The 20,674-nt window shown below is 36.5% G+C and overlaps 1 protein-coding gene and 2 long non-coding RNA genes across 4 annotated transcripts; all 3 read left to right on the top strand.

Moving 5' to 3' along the window:
* Nucleotides 1–8,253: 8,253 nt before the first annotated feature.
* On the top strand, nucleotides 8,254–13,957 carry LOC140865378 (RCC1 domain-containing protein RUG3, mitochondrial). Of its 2 annotated transcripts, none has more exons than XM_073270000.1 (6): nucleotides 8,254–8,803; nucleotides 9,669–9,808; nucleotides 10,831–11,025; nucleotides 12,141–12,269; nucleotides 12,655–12,810; nucleotides 13,532–13,957. In XM_073270000.1, the coding sequence occupies exons 1-6, from the start codon at nucleotides 8,286–8,288 to the stop codon at nucleotides 13,732–13,734; spliced, it is 1,341 nt and encodes a 446-aa protein (XP_073126101.1). In that variant the 5' UTR covers nucleotides 8,254–8,285; the 3' UTR covers nucleotides 13,735–13,957. The 2 variants fall into 2 exon arrangements, with proteins under 2 accessions (XP_073126101.1, XP_073126100.1); XM_073269999.1 differs by having other exon boundaries at nucleotides 13,529–13,957.
* Nucleotides 13,958–15,095: 1,138 nt separating this feature from the next.
* Nucleotides 15,096–16,418, top strand: LOC140894336 (uncharacterized). The gene is made up of 3 exons (XR_012153788.1): nucleotides 15,096–15,346; nucleotides 15,434–15,545; nucleotides 16,062–16,418. It is a non-coding gene; the product is annotated as an uncharacterized lncRNA (long non-coding RNA).
* A 79-nt stretch (nucleotides 16,419–16,497) lies between these two features.
* On the top strand, nucleotides 16,498–18,767 carry LOC140867380 (uncharacterized). Its single transcript, XR_012145130.1, has 4 exons — nucleotides 16,498–16,583; nucleotides 17,165–17,686; nucleotides 18,084–18,142; nucleotides 18,220–18,767. It is a non-coding gene; the product is annotated as an uncharacterized lncRNA (long non-coding RNA).
* The last annotated feature ends 1,907 nt before the right edge of the window (nucleotides 18,768–20,674 follow it).

Below are 20,674 nucleotides of genomic sequence, written 5' to 3'. Positions count from 1 at the left end.
TTATTTGAGATAATCAGAGATTTTAGAAGTCGAGGGCCGATTCGATTTTGATCAGGGACTAGAATGCAATTTTTTGAATTTTCAGGAACTAAAACACAATTTTGAGAATTGATAGATATTTATAAGGGATTGTCTTATTTCTTTCACTTCATCCCCTCCACCATCTCGCCTCCCTCCATTAAAGAACCGCCCAAACCTTCCAAGCTTTGGGATTTCGGTTTTCGGACGATCCGTCCGTTAGAAATTATTTCTGAAGGCAGATTAGCGATCACGGCTGCGAGAGCTTCGTTCTATAGTAAGTCTTTCTTCGATCAACTAGACTTTTATTTTCGGATTTTGTTAGAATCGATTGAGTTTGGAGTATGTTGATCTTGGCAGAGTTCTGATCGTTTATTCTCTGTTGGTTTTGAAATAGAGCGTCGTTCGAAATTGTTTTGATTTTTGGAAGGTTATTTCGAAAATGGAGATTTTAGATTTGAAGAATTTGAATTGTTTTGATGATATTGAGATGATTATGAGTTTATTGAATTGATATCTTGCTGTCTGCATTTCCGGTTTGATCAGTTTATAGCCGTTATGCCGTCAGTTTGAGTTTTGGACTTCGTTCAATATTTTGATCGTATCTAGTTTTATTGAGCTTTTGGATGTCGATATTGATCCTTAGGACTTCTTCTGTTAGATTGAAGTGAAGTCAGCAGAGTTGCGAGGTAGCAGCTTTGGTCAGTTTGGAAGATTGAAGTCGGTACAGTATTGATTTTCTTATTTATCAATCAAAGAAGTTTGATTGTGTTTTGAATGAATTTGATTGGATATTGATTATAATTCTTATTATTGATTTCAGATTGGAGTACCTTCGAAGCGAATAAGGTAAAAGACGACTTAGACTTGAATGGAACAATTAACTCGGATTAAACTTTATTCGAGTGTTCCGAAGAAATCACATACTTGCTTGATTGAATGTTTATTTGAATGCATGAGATTATATCTGCATTTATATTGACAAAATCATGTTTGAATGATTATTTGAATTGATGAATGAAAGCATGATTGAATGCATTCATATTGAGCCTCGATTCATTTTAATTTGATTAGACGATCTAGAGATTGTAGTTGAGTGACCTGGTTGGAGATTTTATACTTTTTCAAATAAACTCTCTATAATGCTCTGGAGTCTAGAGGATTAAAATATGTCTCGTCCACCTTGAGAGGGGAGTTCGGTGTGATTGTTGGATATTTTAACCTCGGGATCCCAAACCGAAGAAAGAAAGAAGAATTCTATTGATTATCTGAGTCTGATAATCCAGATGTTTTAAAGACATGCATATCATTTTAATTCAGTACTTGAATGAAGGATTGTTTTTACTTGAAGTGATATATGTGAGAATTGATTCATATCATGTTTGATATGGTTGTTGATATTGCATGATACTCTCTTTTACTGGGAATTATATTCTCACTGGATTATCCGGATGTTGTCTTTGTTTGTATGTGTACTTGGCAACAGGTGGGGCAGGACCGAGTCAGAGGCATCATGGCTAGGTGATTGAGAGGATAGAGTGAGGCCCTTGGTTTTAGGAGTTGAATTGTATTCAAACTCTTGTTGTATTTTGGTGTTGTAAACCCTTAACCAAATCATGTTCTATTAGTTTGGATGAATGTATAACTCTAGAACCACCTTGTATTTGATTATGCATGATTTTTGGATGATTGTTGCATGTTGAATGGTGTTAGTTTGAAAGAATTGGATTTGAATGAGTTGAGCAGCATCTGTTCTTTTCTGCAAAATTGGTGCCGCTCGATCGGTAGGATCTTACCGATCGAGCGAGCACCTTTGTTCAGAGGCAGAGGTGAGTCATTTTGCTGCCGCTCGATCGGTAAGTTTTTACCGATCGAGCGGGCACTGTTCCTTTTTTAAAAAAAAATTATTTGTTTTAGTCTTGTTTCTTGTATTGGAATCGTTGTTTAGTTCCGAGATTAGAATATTAGAATCAATGCCTCACACATTGTATCTTGAGTTCTCACATTTTATGCACTATAGCCTTAACTGTCGATACTCCTGATAAGTAGAAAAAGTTATGTGGATTTTGTAAATAGATTGGATAATTTGAATCTTAACTTTGATGATTTATACTCAAGACCGAGGTAGATTGATACAAGCATAAAAATGATTTAGGCAATTTAATTGAAAAAATGAATAACTAAAAAAGTTGCAAAAGCAGCAGAAAAAATATTTTGACAACTCCATTCTGGTTATGAACAAGGGATTGAAATCCTAGTCGCCTTGTTCTTGACTAAGTATGCGGATTCAATGAGGTTAAAAATTAAAAATAAAAAATCTAAATTTTTTACAACTTCATCCGAGCCTGGAAAGGGATTGAAATCTTAATCTCCAATCCATGGCTAAGTTTGCAGACAAAAATGGGGTTGATGCTCCATCCGGGCTATAGACTAGGGGATTGAAATCCGAATCCTATCTTTAGTTATATCTAAGTTTGCGGGTAATTTATGGGGCTAAATAAAGACGGACTGCAAAATCCGGTGATTTTATGAAAAAAGAAGTAATAACTGAAAAAGTACTTTTGATTTATGCGAGTAAAAGTTGAACTTGGTGGAGAGTATTTTGAAACTAGAGGGTGGGGATAATGACTCTTTGAAGCTTACTGGTTGCATGGTTTCATCGAAATTTAGGTGGGTAGGTAAGATTGGCTAATCACACACGCACGAGAACTCTTGAGAAAATTAGCTACACATGGATTAATTGTTGAACATCTGAGGTCGGTTGGTTTATTTAAGTTTTATTGCTTTCTTGTGTGTTGCTTAGTTCTTTGTTGTTTATTTGTTTTGTTTTGCTCAAGACTAACAAAAGTTCAAGTTTGGGGGATTTGATAATTGCTATTTTTGCACTTATATTTTATATATTTGACTTGGATTTTGTGATGTATCGAGTGATATTATGCATGTTTTCTTGTTGTTTGTGTCGTTGCAGAAATCTAGGTGACAATCAATTTTTGGTGAGAAAAATAAGTGAAAAAGATGAAATGAGAGAAGAAACCGCGCTAAGTGGAGCAGTTCCGAAGAAAGAAGTGCCGATCAGCGCCTCTGCGCCAAGATATAGTGCATCTGCGCTCATGTAGTGGAGATCGCGGCGCACCTGCTCCTGATGAGCGGCGCACCCGCGCCTTGTGTCTTCATTTTCCGAAACATTGTGCATTCGTATAGCGCACCCGCACTATTCTAGCAGCGAACCTGCACTGTGCAGTCTCCAAAAATATGGAAAATCTCTAGTCAAGTTTAAAAAGGATTTTATAACTTATTTTAAGGGGTTACGAGGGTTTTGAGGAGTATTGAGAATAGAGGGATGACTATTGAGAGATTTGAGTGCACAAGAGCTCAAGAACCCGGTACAAAGACGGAAGACGGCAACATCCGGCGACGGAGAAGCTTCATTCTAATTCGTTCTAGTTTCTCTTTTTGAACTCTAATTTTCTAGTTTGATTAAGTGTTTGAAAAACATATGTTATTTGATTTTTAATTGCGTTATGAACTAATTTTTTAGTCTAGAGGTAGACGGATCATGACTGAAAACCATGATTTGGATATTTTGATTTATATATTTGAATTCTTCTTACAGTTTATTTGTGTTTTTCTGATTTTAATGCTTTCAATTTACTGGCCATAGATTGAATGATATTTTATTTGGAATCTATCACTCGAGAGAGGAGATTTTGAATACGACATAGGAAAATACATTTGTGGTGTTTATATTGTTTGAGAGGCATATAACTCCATAGAAGTCATTAAAAAAATTCTCGTGCCATTTATCGGATTTAATAGTTAAACTTAGATAGACATATTGAGTTTGCTATTGAATACGAATTTCTGCTTGACACTCGATAGAGGTAGTATAAAATAATAGATATTCTTGGCTAATAAACTAGAAGAGTTTATAATTAAACAATCATTAGAAATAAATTTTGGTGGAAAGTCAAGTGAAGTCGAACTTCTAGCATTTATCTCCAATTGAATTTTCATCTTGCGAAGTCGTGGTTAATTAATTTTATTTCTTGCAAGGTTTTAGTTTTAAAAATTTTGTTTGATCAAACTCAACCATTTTCGTAGCTCTACATAGGATTAGGATTTGATTAGTTGCAAATATTTAATATAATATCATTTTATTCATTTTCTGTGGAATTGACTTGAACTCATTTTTTATATTAAAATTTGACATCGTACGCTTGCAAGCGTAAAACACGCGACAGACGTCGACCTGTCACTTCCATGGTTGATGATCTGTGTTCTTGGGCTGAGTATTAGAGCCATTATCAGAGCATTAACAGATAGTAAATGACGTCTGTTGATTATCTGATGCGCGGAATTGCCGACCATTTGGGCATGGACACATCTCTCTACCTGAGGCCACTACCTTACCCACCTGCGTTTCAGTTCCCTTATGCGACTGTTCCACCACCAGCAGTCAAGGAAAGAGTCCCACCACCTAAGTATGATGAGGATGAAGATTGACCAGTGGAGTTTCGTTTACTATTCAGTCATTTCATTGTGTTTTTATTTTTATCTTATTCATCTTGATGTGTTTTAGTTCAGTGTGTTTTTATGTTGGTCGCAGTGGGGACACTGCATCGTCTTAGTATGAGGTGGGGGGGGGGGGGGGGGTACTTCGTAAATTTGTTGATTTGGTTAGTATATTTCCGTTATGTTACTTTTATTGTTGCATATTTCTTTATCGAGTAAAAAAAATTGAAAAAAAGAGGAGCCGATATTGGGTTAATGCGAACACACCTTAAAATTTTAGTACTTCATATGTTAGTCACACCTATATTTCAAAGCATGAAACCCAAGAACTGAGAGTGAATTTTTCTCCTTTGCACGAACTTTGTAACTAGTGAAGTGTGTGGAATGTGAAGAAAGTTTAACTGGAGAAACTGTTGTGATAATAGATGCTTGTAGAAACTAAGCATACGTTCTTCTAAGCTTATCTGACTGATTGCATAAATATGAGCAAGATATTTTTCTTGAACCCTTTGAAACTCTTGAGCTTTTCATGTTGAAAAATAATCCATTAGTTCCTATTTGAGATTGATGATAAAGAATGGAGTGCGTTTTGCACAATTTTAAAACTCCATTCGACAAGATTTTCCGTTTAAACCTCATAATCCTACCCTTAACCAAAATAATCATTAATCGCATACCCTAAGGGAGTAAAGTGGAAGGTTTCTTGCAAAAAGAAACCAAAAAAATAGAGAATGTAAGGTGAGGGGGAGCATGAATAAACACTTAATTCTGTATCAAAGATGAATTCAAGGTAAAAAGGTGGGAATTTAGGGAGTAGAGGACACCAGATGAAAAATATGATTGTGAAAAATGAATGATCATTGTACTCCCTTCATTGTGATATGCAATCGAATTTTTTCTAGCCCACACCCAGGATCCAGTACAAGTTGAGCCAGTCCTTGTTAATTTATGCATTTGGTAAGTGATTAGTGGAGAAGAGTTACATGAAAACTATACTTGTATCGACATGTTGCTCGAGTCATCTAGGGCGATTGGATCTGCATGAAACACACAACACTAAGAGAAATATTACACACACACGTTCACTTTCTTTTCAAGGGTATAATGTGAGAAATTTTTAAGGTAGTTCTATGATTGTGATTTGTCTTGATTCAAAAAGAAAAGTTCGCTATTGATTCTATGAGGCTTCTTGAAAAAATATTGTTCATGAAATTTGTTTTCCCGTTCTTTAGCTTATAACCTATTTTGCTTGAGGGCGAGCAAAAGATTAGTAGGGGTGGTTGATAGAAGTCAAAAATTGCATTCAAGTTAGTATATTTTTAGTCTGTTATAGGCATGGAATTTATGAGTATTCCGTATTTTTGTCTAAAATTCAAGTTTTTGAGCATTATGATCTCTGCTCATATATTTAAGACTTTTTGTAGGAAAAAAATAGAAATCGAAGCTCGGGAAGGACTATATTGAAGCTCCGGACAGAACACTTCTCGCCTAGCCGGGTTATTTCTTCCACCAGGGCGGAAAAAGATGGAAAAAATGAAGAGCGGGTCGCGTCTAGGCGGTAATTTATTGCGCCTAGGTGGGACAAGTTAAAATTTGAAGGGGCCAAAACATAACAATTTCCGCATATGAGGTATTTTCTTGCGCCCAAGCGCGATACGCAGATTTTAAAAAGGAAAATTTCTCTCGAAAATTTAAAAAGAAGGATGAGAAGTGAGGAATCTATGAAGATAAAAACAACCGAGAATTAGGTTTGGAGGGATATCTTTTGGAAGACTGCGACAAGAAAGCGAAGAGAAGAGACGAAGAACAACAGAAGAGAAGGAACTTGCGTGCATCGTTTATTCTCAATATTAATCATCTTTGCTTTAATTATTACTATCAAATACTCAGTTTTGATTAGATTATTATGGATTATATGCGTAGCTAAACTTATTTTGTTGGGATTTAGGAGATCCGACCCTAACTTTTGAATCGTGAATGTTTACTTTCGATTTTTGACAAGTTTTTGATTACGTTATTGATCTTATTTGGATGGTTGAAGCGTAGATAACTTATTAAATATCTTATGTCATGATTTATTCCGAAAAAAATTTCATGATAGGAACAAATAACATAGTCCGTGGATTTACAATTTAACATATGAAATTGGATACATGTTGATAGTGATAGTTCAATAGGTCGAAAGCTACGAGATTCCAAGAAACACTCATGAAACCAACTATTTGAGAGTGTAACTGATTTTTGAATATTCTTCCGAGTACATCAGTTTTGGTTCTTTGTCAATTATGCTTGAGTTCAGTTGAGTTGTCCTTGTCTAGTTATGGAATTTGTCCAGTTAAGGTTTCCTTTCCAGTCAAGGTAATAACTCCAGTTGTGGACTTCATTCACTCAACTTCTTTCAGTTAAGTACTTTTTGTCCAATTATGAACTTGTCCAGTCTTTAGGTACTCCAGTTAAGGTTTCAGACCAAATTCATTAGTGCAGTTGACTTAATTATTTGTTTTGTTTAATACCAAAACTTATATTGATTTTCCAACTGCTAGTTCAGAAAAGATACAGACTTGATAGCAAAGAACGGTCCAAAAAGTTGGATCTAGAAGACATCATAGCACGATGCACAACCTTATTCGATCTCTCGAGTTTTTGGACACACATGGGTAGGCCATAAGGGTAATTCAAGTGTTGATCTCGAAAGGGTTAATTTGATATAGACCCAATTATATATGGGTACCAAATGTATATTGTGTTGATGACATATAGAGAAGACAAAAATGGCCGAGGAAAAATTTGGTATCTTGACAGTGGATGCTCGAGGCATATGACCGAAAATAGAAAACTATTTTGAAACAATTGAAAGCATATGACCAAGATTCAATTTTCGTGATAATTCTAAAGGTATAACCGTGAGTAAGGTAAAATGATAAAGCCATTATTAAAGATGTGATGCTAGTTAATAATGTCTTTCAACCTAATTAGCATTAGCCAACTGTGTGATAATAGATATTCTAGATCTAGAAATGGAATAATTCATTAAAATGTCCCTAATGTTTCAACGTTGTCCTAATTATGTCCCTAAAAAATTCTTGGGGCTGAAATTGTCCCTCACCTTTTAAAATGTGTCTCAAAAATATCCTCCCGTTAATTCTCTTGGTTAGACCTAACGGAATCAACACGTTCTTGTACCGCCGATGACGTCTTGCAGGCAACCACCGAAGCAAAGACGGTGACTTGGAGAAAAATCGAGAGCCAAAGATTTGGGAATTAGGGTTCACATAAAATAGGTACGAGGAATGGAGAGGAAATGATTTGGGAATTAGGTTTAACGTGTGGATTCGGGGCTTTTAATTGGAGGGGTGCAATATCACGTGACAAGCACGTGTTGATTCCGTTAGGTCTAACCGAGAGAATTAATGGGAGGATATTTTTGAAACATATTTTAAAAGGCGAGGGACAATTTCAGCCCCAAGAATTCTTTAGGGACATAATTGGGACAATGAATTATCCTCTAGAAATGATGATGTTATGCTAACCACATTGATAGAATATTATATAATGAATTTTCAAAATATAAAAAAAATTCTCAAATATTTGATATAAAAATTTAATAACAGATTTTTTTTGCTCAAGAGTCGAGACAAACCAAATAAAACGAATCCGGCCCTGTATGAACCGATCGTATCGGGCCATCGGTTTTTTCCGGATTTCTAAAACCTCGCAAAATCAAAATGGAACTTAGAAACAAACTCCAGTAATCAATGGCCTTTCGCCAACGCAACATTTACTCCTCGTTGCTCCGCCGCCACCGCCCTTACTCCGCCGCCGCGAAATCAGCTCCAGTTCTGTTCGACATTTCATCTACCACTGCCGAGGAATCTGTCGCCCTCCAGCTTTTCTCATGGGGTCGCGGAGCCTCCGGGCAACTCGGCGGAGGCGTCGAGGAAAGCCGAATATATCCATCGCCAGTTGCCACCCTGCATCTTCCGCAGAATTTCCGCCTGTCTGAGGCGACTCCCGGTCGCCTCGCGCGTTTCTCGGATTCCAATGGGTCCGCAATCGAAGTGGGGATTTCGTGTGGGCTTTTCCACTCGGGCTTGGTGGTGGATGGACAGCTATGGATTTGGGGAAAAGGTGACGGCGGCAGGCTCGGGTTTGGACATGAAAATTCGGTGTTTGTGCCTACTCTGAATCCTCATTTGGAATCCCGTGTCAGAAATATTGCTCTCGGTGGTCTGCATTCTGTTGCTCTCGATTCCCTCGGCCGTGTCTTCACTTGGTCAGTTCCTATCTCACCCTTGATTGATTGTTTTATAATTGTAATAATAGTAAGTGATGATAATTGAGATGACATTTTGGTTTGAATTTCTCAAATGAGGAAAGAAAGTTTGCGGTATTTGGACATTAGCGACTTAGTATTTTCAATTTTGGAGCTTGTTGGATCCTTTTCAATGACTAAAGATATCTGTTTACACTTAAAAATAGAGACTTGATTATTTGGTGCCCAGCTGATTTTGGATGCACCATTCCTATCAATGATATCTTTGATTTGCAATTTTTTTTGGTGATTTCTCATGTTTGTAATGGAGAGATGGAGATGATGACCACGAGATGTGATGATGATGATGATTTTCCTTAACTCACTGCGTGCGACAGCTAATATGAATGTCAATCAAAAGTCATGGAGTGTTTTTCTTCACATCTATTAGCTTCTCATTTTTGTTATTTCAAAGCCTAACAATTAGTGTAATGTTCATACAGCACAAATAATTCATAATGCGTGTGTCTGCTCCCATGTTGAAATACTTGCATTATTTTATGAAATTAAAGCTGCTCCATCATCATTCACAAGGTTTCCATCTTTGCAGTGGAACCGTTTAAGTATTTATCCATGAACGTCTAGTTCACTCTGTTCAGATATTAGTGCTTGTGTGGAGAAGTTAAGGAAGCTTTAGCACAATAAACTCACTTCCTGTTATTAATTTGGTTTTCCTTTATCGATAGAGATGTCTTGTAGGATAATGTTCACAAATTACAATGAACCAACTAAGGTATGCATCATGTGTTTAAGCACCTCCATGATACTTGGGTTGGATTGTTCTATACAAATCCTGATATTCTTTTCACAAAATAAAGTTTTTCAGGGGTTATGGTGGGTTTGGTGCTCTTGGACATTCTGTGTATCACAGAGAACTCTTGCCTAAAATGGTTGAAGGATCTTGGATTGAAGAGATATGTCATATTGCTACCAGTGGTACACATTCTGCGGCTATCACAAAATCTGGTTAGATATTCATTTGTTACCAGCTTAGTTTTTGAGCATCTGATGTCCATCCTTTTATTTTTCTTGAGCACCAGGGGCTAAAAGCTTAATGAGACACGTAGATGCTTCACAATTGTGGCCTTTGGTTGAGCTTTCAACTATTTTCAATTAAAAGTTTGAAATTAGTCTTTTAAATATTTTTCGACACATCATTGCAGAAATTTTTGGAAGTTGACGAGACCTTTTGCTATTTGAAAACGTATCTATATTTGCTAATATGGATATGGATATGGATATGTCAGTGTCTCTGAAGTATATTTAATCGGAATACGATTGTGATAGGAAAGAGTCTTGGTTTCTGAACCCTAACACGCAACCCATGTATTTCTTCTTGAATTTTATGATGACAAGTATTTTACATGGTATCCGTACTGTATCACTTGAATTAAGTTTTATTTTAGTGATACCACTGATACAAAAAGCTTGGATTTCTTAGTTTCTCTTGTTAACCTGAAATTAGTCACAAAGAGCACAGATCTTCCACAGTAATTGTGGTAGAGAAATATAGCTGTAACGATTTAATGTTGATAAATTGAATGCAAAGATATGCTAATAACTCGCAGTACCCAACAAGGAGGTATCTCACTCCAAACCTTCCCGTGTCCATGCTAGCATACAAAACGAAGGATTTTTTGAGTGCGAAATAATTAACTTACCCACGTCCCTTCTATTCCCTTAATTTATTTCCCTACGTTCTGTACACTAAGTCTTCTTACTAGCCATCATCTGTATACTTTGTAAGTTGGGGTTTCAGTATCCACTGGGCTTTACTTTCCTGGATCTGTTACAATATCTCTCTTCATTAAGAGTGCATCGAAGAGAATCCTGAACATTAGAGCGATTGTGCTTTGTGAGCATTTATTTATTCCCGCTGTTGAGCATTATCTGTTCTAGAACATTCAGATATTACTTCAATACTGCATTTGTGTACCACCTTTTCTTCTTTTAATAATTTATTTTTCTTCCATGATATTTTTGTGCAGGAAAACTTTACATTTGGGGACGAGATGAAGGTGATGGTAGATTGGGCCTTGGTCCTGATCGTGGCCCAGACCATGCAGGTGGTCTCAGCACTCCGACTCAAGTAGAGGCAATGCCTGTGCCAGTAGCTGCTGTTTCATGTGGTGGGTTTTTCACTATGGCATTGACTGAAGAGGGACAACTTTGGAACTGGGGTGGTAAGAATGCATGCAATTTACAGTTATGATGTTTTGATCAGCATTTGATAAGAAATTATTTAATATATTGAAATAAAGAATAACTTGACCCCTATTTCAAATTTTAAGAAAAGTAGAAAACCCCATCCTCTTGGGTGGATGGAATGCATATACTTTATCAGATGTTTAAGTCAATTTTAAGAGAAGCTTAATGGTATTGATTATATGAAAATTAAAAATTCCTTGGTTTATGGAAGTGAGCCAATGAGTTAATTCCATTTTTTTTTATGGCCAATATATGTATGAAGTATGAAGTATGAACCCAAAAATCAACGATCAATTCATTTCACCCATAAATGAAAGACTAACCTGGGAGAAAACCACTCATACTTTAAACATTTACACTGAGTGCCAAAACTAGTTACTTGAGTTTCTGTTAGAATTTCAACTTGTCAATCATTGTCAGTGTTCTAAAAATCGGCCTAGGCGGCGCCTAACGCACTGAAAAAGTGCTAGTTGGCCAGCCTAGGCGGCCCTAGGCGCCCAAGAAGGCTTTTAGTTTGGGCTTTAATTTAAAAGCCTAATAAAAAAAACTCAAATATAATTTTTTTTAAAAACTTTTAAACCTATATTTTTTTAACTTTTATGGGCCTAAATTAACGTCGAACAAGAAAGCCTATTTGTTGGCTTGCCCTAACACCAAACTTCATCTTTCGATTTTCAATTTTCTATTGCCCTAAATTTCGAACCAATAGGGAGAAATCGATTTGTATGGACATATGGGGTGTGTTTATTTGTTAAACGCATAATAAAATTGATGATGTCATATTAATGCTTCAATTTCTACTTAATCCGAGGAATCCGCCTAGAGGCGCCTAGTCCCCACCTAGGTGCTAGCGCTGGTCTGCCGCCCGACTAGCGCCTAACGAATTTTAGAACCTTGATTGTTGTAAAATGTTGATTGCAGGGATTAATTACTATAAAATTTTCCTTGTATAGTTTGTTTATCTCGATTGTCATTGGGGGTTGAGACGTGAGAAGGCAATGAGGCTGCTATATGAGGATAGCTTCATTTCTTTTATTTGTAATGCTTTAGCTTTGCATTTTGCCCACTAACAGATACTTTGTATCCTCAGCAAACTCCAACTATGAGCTGGGTAGAGGTGATAAAGTTGGTGGCTGGAAACCTCAACCTGTTCCTGCTCTCAAAGATGAACGTGTAATTCAGATTGCCAGTGGCGGATACCATTCTCTTGCTTTGACAGGTATAGTAATTTTATAACCATGTACATTTCAGTTAGCAATTAACATGCATTGATGTGGGAGAAAAACTGTGGATCTAATTTTCCTACATCGTGTATTATCTTACTATCTTACTATATTATTAAGTGTGTGTCGCTTATAAAAACTGCTTTTGGTGTCTTGGTAATTTTTTTAAATTTTCCCATTATACCCCCACACCCCAGTCTAACTGACAAAAAACTCTCTCCATGTCCCATTTCCTCCTACTTTCTCATCGATTTTCTCTCTAAACTCCTTACTCTTCCATTTTTTTCTCTGTCAAACTCATATTTCCTCTGCTTGGAGTCTTTACCAAATTATATATTTACGGGACACGCATCGCGTGTGCCATTGTGGCTTGTATATCAGAAAAAGGGCATGTGCTTTCTTGGGGTCATGGTGGGCATGGCCAGTTGGGCCATTCTTCTCTTCATTTACAAAGGGTTCCTGAGCCTGTTGAGGCCTTAGCTAAGGAGAGGGTCATTTATATTGCTTGTGGGGGTTCATCATCAGCAGCTATAACTGGTACGCAGTCCATTCTATGTGATTTGATTATTATTTGGAATCGATGTTATAAATAATCTTTCATCTGGAACATTATTTTTTCTGGGTACATATGCTTGGAATGGTTATAAAATGCTAAAAGGAAAATGTGTGCTACATCTTAAACTATGCAATTTACAAGGCACAAGGAATTGATAACTAGCTGCAAATCGTCATTATTTTCTCTTTCTGTGGCGCAATGATACATCAAAGAAATCAATGCAGCTTGTGTAACTACCTCCGAAGGAAAATCTACCACCAATATAGCTCATGTAGAAAGTAGAACTCAAAAATAACTTAGGTGTTGATGAATCATATAATCTCAGACATAAATGCCTTGGCAGTTGCTAATCAAACAGGGAGATGCCCATGGTGCTGATAGTGTGTTGCTCTCATTGTACCTATAAATCCATGGCCGTTGTCCTGTGTTTTTAAGTTGGACATCATCCCTTAAGGATGCAAGTCAAAAGATTTGCCCCATATTTCTTGTCATGTGACTTGTGAGTAAGTACAAATTGATTAGCATTAATTTGTATTTTTATTTTTATTTTTTAAAGTTGATTAACTATTTATTCTGTATTTGGAGGTTTCTCCTATGTCCTAACCTATAACTTTATTCTTATTAGTGAATATTGCTTCCTAGCGAAAAAAGAAACAAAAAAGAGGTTTTTGACAACCAAATTGATGTTTTTCGAATCAGCAGATAAAGGGAAGTTGTACATGTGGGGCAATGCAAGGGATGATCAACTAGGGGTTCCTGGGCTTTCTGAGGTACAACCGTCTCCGGTTGAAGTAAAGTTTCTTTGGGAAGATGATGGACTGGGGGAGTACAACGTTTTGTCTGTGGCCGCTGGCGCTTCTCATGCCATGTGCCTTGTTTCAAGAACAAAAACTGCGAAGAGGTAATATTATCCTGTATAACAGGACCGATTGGATGCTGACTGCTTTAATCTAATGATCCTTGTGTATTATCTTGTCCCACCTAGCAATAGGTGATTTTAGTTTGGTTTTTGGTTTTTATATCTTTATCGGGATTAATTAAGATTAAGGCTACGCTTGGTACATGTGATGATATTATTGAATGGAATGTTTAAATCAAGGATATGTATGGATAAATACATATTACCAATTCATGTGTGTATGTTTGACTCGTTTTTTCAATTATGGATTACCTTTACTAAACAAATTTTTTTGACTAAAATACCCTCCAACCACCTTCCCCAACTCTACAATAATTGAGTGTCGTTTCCACCAAAAGCTAAGGAAACATCTCGACATTTTTGCTCACACTTGGAAATTGAATCTTTCGTTCCTCAAGTTTGTTGATCACGAAATTTTTCTCTTACAGACTACGTTTAGTTTTTAGCCAATACGGTGTTGGGGTCGGAAGCTAAATGAGCCTTGATGGACAGAAGAGAGGACTCGTCGTCGACAAATGCAACCCCGCAAACAATCAGTTTGAGCATGTAAAGTGCTTTAAAGAAACCAAAATACAAAACTAAATTATACATTTGAAACAAATCTGAATTCACTCTTCCAAACAAAAATTCAGCACTAACTTACGGCAAACATTTGTTAGGAAACACAACAATGCGGTTGATTTTATCTTCAATTTGAAAACCCGATTGCAAAAAATCAAATAAATTCCCAAATCGCCATTTTTGCTTCTCCAACGCAGCTGCACAGCTTCCTAAGAAATGACAGACAAAAATGGGGGTAAAATCACAAGGCAAAAGCCAAGGGTAAAATGGTAACCTCAACTTCTAATCCAATCTACTGTTTAGAAAATGACTACAATACCACCGAATTTTGAGGACAACAATCCCCTCATTTCATGCTTGCACAGTGAATGTATCACGGGCCGAGGGTTATCCAGAAATGCAGTAAAAACGAGACAAACATCGAACTAATTAATAATCCGTCGGTTATCACCCCTACCAAACACACCATTAAAGGTTTTTTTATTTTTTGGGCTGGTGTTTGAACTAACGTTTAACGTTTAAATATGTGTTTCAACTTGCCAAATTTCAATGGTGAAATTGGCAGCGCGTACCATAATTGGAACTACAGGCACTCAAGAGAGAAATAGTTTTCTTCCCCAAGAGTTGAACAATTTAGTTGTTATCAATCAAGCTTACGTATTACAGAGAACATGAAAAATTGCTCCTTGGGTTCAACGATTTCAAGCAATGCTTCGCTTGGTAGGTGTGATGTGATAAATAATGTTAGGATTAAAATAGGGTAAATAATGTATCAGATAAGGATATTAATTATTACGTTAGTAAGGTGTAGGTGTTTGGTAAATGTGATAATATTGTGGATAAAAGAGTGAGGTATATTTTCATATTCCGTATTTACCCCTTGACCAAACATTATTTACCTAACAACCTATCTCAACCCATGATCCCCAAATATCGTAGATCTTCATACATTCTTCCTCCTCCATCGCTATGACGCCTGAATCTTGAAAACACTATAAAAATCGCATCAAAGTCCTTGGACTTCGATCGAAAACAAGGTAAAAATCAGACCTTCTTATAGGAACACTTCATGTCCGTTTTTCATTAGTTCGTTTGATCTGTCCGACTAACTATATGAAGTCCAGATCTCGCAGGTCGGATTGTTGTTATTTTCTTGGGCGACATTATAGAAGCTTCGTTGGAGACTGATTCACAATAGCACTTGGTCCTTCACTTCTATTCAAGATCTATGCGATGGTGAATTTTTAATTTATCATTTATTTACAATAAATGGTTGTTCATAGCAATATGATGAAATTGTTTATGTTTCAACCCTATTTTTTTTTCTGATATGAAAAACATTTACCATGCTTTACCCCATGCGCTGACATTTTCACTTCGCCAACAAAAATTTGAAATATAAAATTGTTTACCCTTTCATATAAGTAAATCTTGAAAAGGGAACCAATGTGAATATACGTTTGTTTTGCTTACCGAGGATGGAATAAACATTAAGCTAGGTGTCTTTCAAACGTGTATATGCTCCACCTATTTCATGTTTGATGCACTTGTGTCTGTACATGTATATTTGATTGATTGATTGGCTACTAATTAGCATATTGATTAGTGTTGTAATTATTTTGGTTTCAAGATAATCTTGTGGCAATAGCACGTATATCAATTGACTGATGTAATTGAAACTGATTTACTCCTTGATTAATTTTTATATGTTTTTCCTTATAACATAAATTATCTTGATTATTTTTTTTCCAGGGCAAAAAGGCATGCTACGTAGTTTTTGTTGGAAAGAAGCCTGGAGTGTACGATACATGGAAGGAAACACAGGACCAAGTTGTTGGTTTTAATAGGGCTTGTTTCCAAGGTTATGATACTAAAAAAGAGGCGGAGGAAGCATTCCGATCGACGATGAGGAACCATGATGAGGTTCCCAATATAAATGAATCAAGTTCCTCAAGTACTACTACAGCAGAACCTTCCACATCGAAGCCAAAGAAGATCAAGAAATTAGGTGACCTACTAAAACAAGTCTCGGATTTAATTGTTGAGAATCGCAAACTCGGTATGAAAATTGAAAAGTTATCGGATGAGATAAGCAAGATGATGGATGAAACGGAGTGATAGTTGACTTTCATATATAATATTATTGTGCGTATGCACTATATTTTAGCTGATTTCCAAACTTATCTAATATAAGTGGTAGACTAACGGACACTATAGATTCCATGGACAAGTCTCTCAAATGTTTTTGGTGTGGCACACTTTGCGCGTAATCAGGTATGTGTGCTTATCTATCTATCATAATATCTGAGCTATCATTTCAAACATGTTCTAAATTTGATATCAGCGATGTTTGTGACAATTTACTTTCTCATTTATCGTGTTATAAGTTCATTTATTTCTAATTCAATATTGTTTTGTGTGGAAATGCTTCTTTATTTGTAGGCCACATCATTCTACCATTCAATGAGGCTGCATATATAAATCGTATTAATTTTTTAATTCATTACATTCCCAACCATATATATCCACATTTATTACACGACTGTGAAAAGAATGATTGTCAAATATTTTGTAGGTGTTGACCTACAAATGATATTTCTGATTTTATGATTTGAAAACACATAAAATTTAATGCAAGTAGTTCGCCACTACACTTCATTAAATTCTCCCCATATATATGTAGGCCACATCTCATAACACAAAGAATGAAAGTGATTTTCTCTGTTACCTGTTTTATTTTCTGTAAAAATGTCTGTTGCTAGTAAATTAGGTTCTGAGGACACAGTAACGAGCAAATATGAAGTTCCAGTGGTTGATCTTATCTCTGATGATGATGTTGAAACTTTTGTTTGCAGTGATTCTGAAGAATTTGATATTGAAGGCCACCTTGTCAAAGTTGGGCAATGTCAAGATGCTCCAGAACCGAGTCATAAGAAGCAAAAGTTGTGTCACTCTCCTCTTGTTAGTCAATCTCCGGTACAGATGCAGAATGACTCTGTTTGTGTAAGGCCCGAGATTATTTAATTTTAATCCGAGAATATTTAATTTGGGAATATTTAGAGTTTAGAATTAAATTCTAATAATTCTTAAATTGGAAGGATTGAAATTGAATTAAATCGCTTTTCTGGGGACTGAATTGCAAATAGTCAAAAGTTCAGGGACTAAACTGCAAATATGCTATATATATCTCATTCTCCACTTGAATTATTCTGAACACACGTGATATATCATATTTTGGAGAAGGAAAAACAGAGAACTCGGCTGAACCCTTTTCCAAGCCATTTTTGTCCGTTCAAGCTTCGATAACTCGCGCTCCGGTTGTCAGAAATTCCAGATAAATATATATCTGCGATCACAGCTCCGAGACCTTCGATTTGGTACATGTTTTATTCACATATCTCAGATTTTATTTTTATGTGAAAGATGGAAAATTATGATTTTATCATATATGCGTATATCAGCTGTACCGATCGTGTATTCGCAGACGGTTCGACAAAAGACTGTCGTTCGGATTTTATATGAATTTGGGAAGAATAATTCGAACACTATCATGTTTGATTGATACTGATTTGTATGGTAATGAGATGATATGTTAGAGATTATAAGTTATCTGGATTGTTGGATTGTTGGATTGATTTGGATATTGTTTGGATTGCCGGTTTTAGCCGTTATGCCGCCGATTTGCAAATTGTCAAGATTTTGCTCTTATTGATTGAACAAAGCATGATTAGAGTTGGAATTTGATATGGTTAGATTGTATCTACTATTTTTCAGATTTGATCAAAGTGTTCCGAACTCGAGATTGTCGATTCGAATCGAGAACGATTTAGAAGGTTTGAAGTTCTTTAGTTGAAATTTTGTTATGCTTTGGAACAGATTTTGATAGATGGTTTTACTATGATGTTTTCAGACTTGAAGTACTGTCAGACACGACATCGAAAGGTATAAATGACAGCAAATCCAGATGGGATAGAACGCTTGAAATAGCTTTCATTTCAAGTATTCCCATGTCAATCACATACTTGTTTCTTTATATTTCTTAGGTGATTATTTGTTTGTATTGCTTTGTTTGCTGATATGCTTAGTTGTTTAAGATGTGTTTTATAGCTTTTAATGCATACAGCTTATGTTGCATTCATCTTGAACTCCAGCCTTAATAGCACAGAGGGCAGCCATCGCCTAGAGTGCAGATGACGTTTGGAGAGCTTTAGTGAGTGGCATGGAATGTAGATTTATTTCTAGAGTCAGCTTGACTCATGGCACAGAATATGGATTTATGTTCAGAGCCAGAAGACTCACTATAGTTGTACCAAAGTCAGAGGACTAAAATACTTGATGCCGCCTCGAATGGGATTGTCGGTGGTTTGATAGTTATTTTATTCCTCGGGATCCCAAAGAACTAAGTTTTATTGATATCAGCTTGATAGCCTTCCTTTGCCATTTGCATTGCATTCACGTTTATTATCTCGCGTTTAAAGTTGTTTATACTGGGATTTTATTCTCACCGGAGTTATCCGGCTATTGCTTTGTTTTGTATGTGTGCATGGCAATAGGTGGGGCAGGAGCTAGTCAGAAAAGACAAGGATAGCTTGAGATAGAGGCATAGCAAGTGAGGACACGGGCTTAAGTAGCACGACTTGTATTTTATGTTGTTGAACCATGCTAGAAGTGATACAAGAACTTTGTAACGCCCCGTTTTTATCTTAAATGAGTTTATTTGAGTTTATCAGAGATTACAGAGTTCTCGAGCCGGTTCGATTTTGATCAGGGTCCTTTTTGCAAATTTTGGAAATTTCAGGGACTAAAACGCAAATAGTTGATTTTATATATTATCTACACTTGATATTTATTTCACAAGTCACCTCCTTCCTCCTCCCAACCGTGAGCCTCCATTGAAGACGCCTCTTGGATCTTTTGAGCTTTCAAAATCCAGTCCGAGCTCGATCCGTCCGTTAGAAATTAATTCTGAAGGCAGATTATCGATCACTGCAGTGAGAGCTCTGTTATATTGTAAGTTCTTCTACGATCGGATACATTCTAGTTTTTGGATGTTGTTAGAATCGTTCTAGATTCGAGTATGTTGTTCTCTACAGAGTTCTGATCGTTTATTATCTGTCGGTTTTGAATTAGAGTGACGTTCGGAATTGTTATGATTTTTGGAAGTATTATTCGAAAATGTGGGTTTTGAGATTTGTTGGGTTTGTCTTGTTGTTGTGGTTTTAGCATTGAATTGAGTTGATATCAGTATTGAACTGCTGTCTGCGTTGCCGGTTTGTTCAGTTTATAGCCGTTATGCCGTCGGTTTGAGTTTTGAGGGTTTCGAACCGTTTTTGAGTTGTTGAACTTGGCTTGTAAGTTGGTCTTTGTTGTTGATCAATCTCTTGTATCTGAACAGATTCGTTTGGAGTTGTCAAGCCCTGAGTTAGCAGCTGATTGATCGTTTCAGAGTTGGACGAAGATCGGTAATGAGATTTACCTTGATCCGTAGTTGTTGTTTAGATTGTATAGTTGTTGATACAATCTTTTGTTGTAGCTTTCCTGGAGTTGGAACTACTGCATTGAAAGGTAAAAGAAGTCATCGTAGCGGGATAGCATACTCGGGACTGTTGGTTCTCGAGTTTCCCTTTTTAAAATCACATATTGCATTGATACTTGTTCTAGTACGTGGAACTTGTAATTGTTGATTGATTGAGTTTTGTTATGTGGCTTATGTTTATGTTTCTGTTATGCATTCATCTTGAGCCTACTTTGATTTCAGCGGGCAGAACCGCCCTTTTTGTTAGACGTTTGGGAACTATGATTGAGTGGCCTAGGTTGTAGTATTTCGCCTAGTGCTAGCATACTCATTATGGTTGCTCAAAGTCTAGAGGAGTGGGATACGTGGCACCACCTCGATTGGGAGAGTCGGTGAGTCGTTACGTGATCTCATCCTCGGGATCCCAAAAGCAGAGCAATACTCCCGTGTTTATCAGAATCGATATCCTGGTTTTAAAGACATGCATATCATTAACTTCGACTTGAATATGTGGTTTGATAGCATGTTGTGTATTCATTACTTGATATGTTGCTTTTACTGGGATTATCATTCTCACCGGTTATCCGGCTGTTGCTTTGTTTTGTATGTGTACTTGGCAACAGGTGGGGCAGGAACAAGTCAGAAGAGGCATGGTTAGCTTCGAGGGCAAGTAGTAGAAGTGAGACTCGGTTTAGAAGTCGAATTAGCATGTTTATCTAGTTTAAGATTGAAGCATGTTAGAACTCGAACTTGATATGTTTTGTTATTCGAATTAGTTTGTATTCGGATTGTAATCTGAAATCGAAGCATGTTGTTGTTGTATCGATTTAGACTTCTGGTCGTTTTTAGG

This window comes from Henckelia pumila, chromosome 4 (assembly GCF_033568475.1).
Source record: "Henckelia pumila isolate YLH828 chromosome 4, ASM3356847v2, whole genome shotgun sequence".
NCBI classification, from domain to species: domain Eukaryota; kingdom Viridiplantae; phylum Streptophyta; class Magnoliopsida; order Lamiales; family Gesneriaceae; genus Henckelia; species Henckelia pumila.
This window is presented reverse-complemented; position numbering and strand designations above follow the sequence as displayed.

Coding starts and splice junctions, on each gene's coding strand:
- LOC140865378 (XM_073269999.1), top strand. CDS start 8,286: ATGGCCTTTCGCCAACGCAACATTTACTCCTCGTTGCTCCGCCGCCAC. Junction 9,809..10,830: donor TGCGGCTATCACAAAATCTG/GTTAGATATTCA, acceptor ATTTTTGTGCAG/GAAAACTTTACATTTGGGGA. Junction 11,026..12,140: donor ACAACTTTGGAACTGGGGTG/GTAAGAATGCAT, acceptor TTGTATCCTCAG/CAAACTCCAACTATGAGCTG.